The sequence below is a fragment of the Propithecus coquereli genome, unplaced genomic scaffold, assembly GCF_000956105.1.
Source record: "Propithecus coquereli isolate 6110/MARCELLA unplaced genomic scaffold, Pcoq_1.0 Scaffold145, whole genome shotgun sequence".
Taxonomy (NCBI): Eukaryota; Metazoa; Chordata; class Mammalia; order Primates; family Indriidae; genus Propithecus; species Propithecus coquereli.
This window is the reverse complement of record NW_012138858.1, coordinates 330,758-333,942: the sequence shown is the minus strand read 5'-3', so window position 1 is coordinate 333,942 and position 3,185 is coordinate 330,758. Positions and strand designations below refer to the sequence as shown.

General features: G+C 34.0%; 1 protein-coding gene across 1 annotated transcript in view; it reads left to right on the top strand.

Moving 5' to 3' along the window:
- Positions 1-3,185, top strand: part of CPSF3 (cleavage and polyadenylation specific factor 3, 73kDa) — a 64,487-nt gene that overhangs the window by 48,444 nt on the left and 12,858 nt on the right. The window contains exons 10-11 of the mRNA XM_012639942.1: positions 813-911; positions 2,335-2,429. Of these exons, the coding sequence (XP_012495396.1) occupies positions 813-911; positions 2,335-2,429 (194 nt within the window). The remainder of the gene's footprint in view (positions 1-812; positions 912-2,334; positions 2,430-3,185) is intronic.

The window sequence follows — 3,185 nt, the reverse complement described above, 5'->3', positions numbered from 1 at the left end:
CATTTCTATGTGTGTTCTTTGTGTAAATACTGCTATCAATAAGTAATTTCCCAATAAATATGGTATTATCTTCAAGTAAATACTGTGCTCAAGGTTATTTATATAACACCAATAAATTATAAGTGTTTTATGAAGAAATACGAAATAGCAGCAGTGTTGAGGTGTTCACCTGTGAGATAGGTCAACTGTCAGCTTCCAGACCATCACACGTCACTATCTTTGTTGCTTCCTTCAGCAGCTAGGGCTCTTACTCTTATGCCTGGCATTAGGTGCTGGAGGACTAAAGATTTATTTAAAAACAAGAGTCCCAGCCCCTGAAATCATCTCTGTCTAATGAGGAAAGCAATGTTGGGAAGAGCTAATCACAGTATTGCTCAGTGACACACAGAAATGCATGATAAGTGTGTGAGGAGATACTGGGTCTAGAGAGTTGGGGAAAGCTTTGTAAATCAGAAAGTACTTGCGCCAGGTGGTGAAAGATTGTTCGGAGTTGCCAAGCAAAAGAGGCGGTGGATGACTGCTGGCGTAGTGGCTCCTAGGCATCCAAGAGCCTGGAGTGTTCAGGGGAATGAGGGTGCTTTCTTAAGGCTGCAGCAGAAGTTAACTGGGAGTGGGGGTGGGGCATAAGGAGATAAGTGGGAAGATGTGGGTGGTACCATATTAAGGAGCATCTTGTTAGCTTTCTGAAAAACTTGTTCTCATTTACCTTGCTTTTACTTTTTCTTTTTTTACTCCTGGTATATGTTTGCAAATTGTATTTTGTGGGACTAGTATTGTGTCATTAACTATATTTACTCTAATTTTCTCTTCAGATTATACTGACTTGGCCATGAGCACTGTGAAACAGACCCAAGCCATCCCATATACTGGTCCCTTTAATTTGCTCTATTACCAGCTACAGAAATTGACAGGTATGTGTATGGATTGAAATTCCTTTAATTGTTTTCTGTTTTTTAGTAAGATAATTTTATATCTAGGAAGGAATGTTATTTAATTTTGGTAATTGTCTCAGAATTGTACAAATTTTATTTATACACATGGTCATGTTATTATTGCCTTTAGGTGAAATTTTTGAAAATATACTCATAAATTTTTTTTAATTCCATTCTACCTCTCATCATTGATCCACTTAAATTTTAAAAATATCAATAGTCTTTGCTCCTTTTGTTTAAAATCTATTTTAGTTGACTATACCTAAAATTTTATTTATTTATTTTATTTGATCAGTGAAAATAACTTTTCTGGTTCCATCAGTACCAATCTATACAGAAGGTTTTATTAGAGCTTAATAACCACTGGCCAAAGGCTAGTAGGAAAATAAACCTATTCTATTTTCATATTAAACCATTTTGAGTTAGAGATTTTTGTGTATTAACATAATGAGGAGCAATGACTAAATTAAAAGGTATGGAGACTCACTAATAAAGCAAGAATATTTCATATTACAAAATACACTTTTGATCGGTATGCTCTTTATAATTCATTATAGTAAAGTACTACCATAAAATAAACCAGTAGAAAGAAATTTTTTTTTTACCTCATAACCATGTTAGAATTATAGGTCATAACATAGGAAGTTAATAAAATATATCTAAACTAATTCTTGATTAAGGCCGGGTGCGGTGGCTCATGCCTGTAATACTAGCACTTTGGGAGGCCAAGACAGGAGGATCGCTTGAGCTCAGGAGTTCAAGACCAGCTCTGAGCAAGAGCAAGACCCCGTCTTAACTAAAAAGAAAATAGAAAGAAATTATCTGGACAGCTAAAAATATATAGAAAAAATTAGCCGGGCATGGTGGCGCATGCCTGTAGTCCCAGCTACTCAGGAGGCTGAAGCAGGAATTTCGCTTGAGGCCAGGAGTTCTGGAACAGCAGCCTGGGCAACATACTAAGACCCTATCTCTTTAAAAAAAAAAAAAAAAAAGAAGAAGACATTAGAAAGACCAGAAAAGTCTCATCTTTGACAATAGAATTTCCCTGTAGAATTATTGAACTTATGAAGACAGAAAGGAGAAGAGACTAGTTGGCAGTATTTGACTAGTTTCATACCAAATGTTAAGATACTAGTGGAAGGCTAAATCTCTTGTTACAAACATATATGTTTGAATATCACCTGAGTTTGCTACTGATAAAATATTTAATGTCCAAGGTAAATTCTACCTAGTTATATAAATTTTTATAATACATGTTGAGATCTTTCAGTTGCTATAAGCAATTAACATAAAACTTACTTAGCTGCTTTATTTCAGTTCTCTCTATAAACAAATGAATAGTTATGCCTCTGGAAGATTATCAGAAAATTATATACACTTTGTAATCACTTCTTTTTTTCAGGTGATGTAGAAGAATTAGAAATTCAAGAAAAACCTGCTCTGAAAGTGTTCAAAAATATTACTGTAATACAAGAACCAGGCATGGTGGTATTAGAAGTAAGATAAGATCATTTACCTAAACAAGGAGGAAAAAAGTTTTAAAATGGTTTATGTGCAATTCTAGAGAAATTCGTTTCTTCCCAATTAGGAAAAATACATTGTTGGAAAATATATATGTGAATAATTTTTCTTTCCAAGATCAGTGTTCAGTATAACATAGCTGGGCATTTTCTATGTCATTATAACAACACAGAAACTAATAATGAGTTAAGGCTTCATATTTAGTAGGTGTGATAAGTATAGGTCTCACATGAGTGAGGCTCAACTGATTTTGTGGTACTCCAGGATGTCTTCAGTTATATCAAAAGATCTTAGAATTCTCAGATAAAAATTTAATTCTGTTATATTAAAACAAGCAAATTTATCATGCAGCACTCCTTAAAAGAGTGGAATTTCAAAGATTCAAGTAAACAATAATAAAGTGACCCAAATCCAAAAAGGCTAAAAATCATCAAATTAGGTAAATGTGGTTCCTGCTGTTAGAATTTTAAATTCCTACTGGTAGAGTTTGGAAAACAGACATCAAAGGAATTGTAGGGTTGACTTTTGATAGATTGGCACCTGTTAAGTGTAAAGAAGGACTTTTAAAGTGAGTCTTGGCAGTGAACAATCCAGGAGAGCACCTTGTCTGTTCCTCTGCCTCAAGGTAGAATTGTAGGTAAATTTCCAAGGTATATGGTTAAATATTTTATTTATATATGCTATTTTTTAAAACAAATAGAAAAAGATCCATCAGCTCTGATCCCACTATAA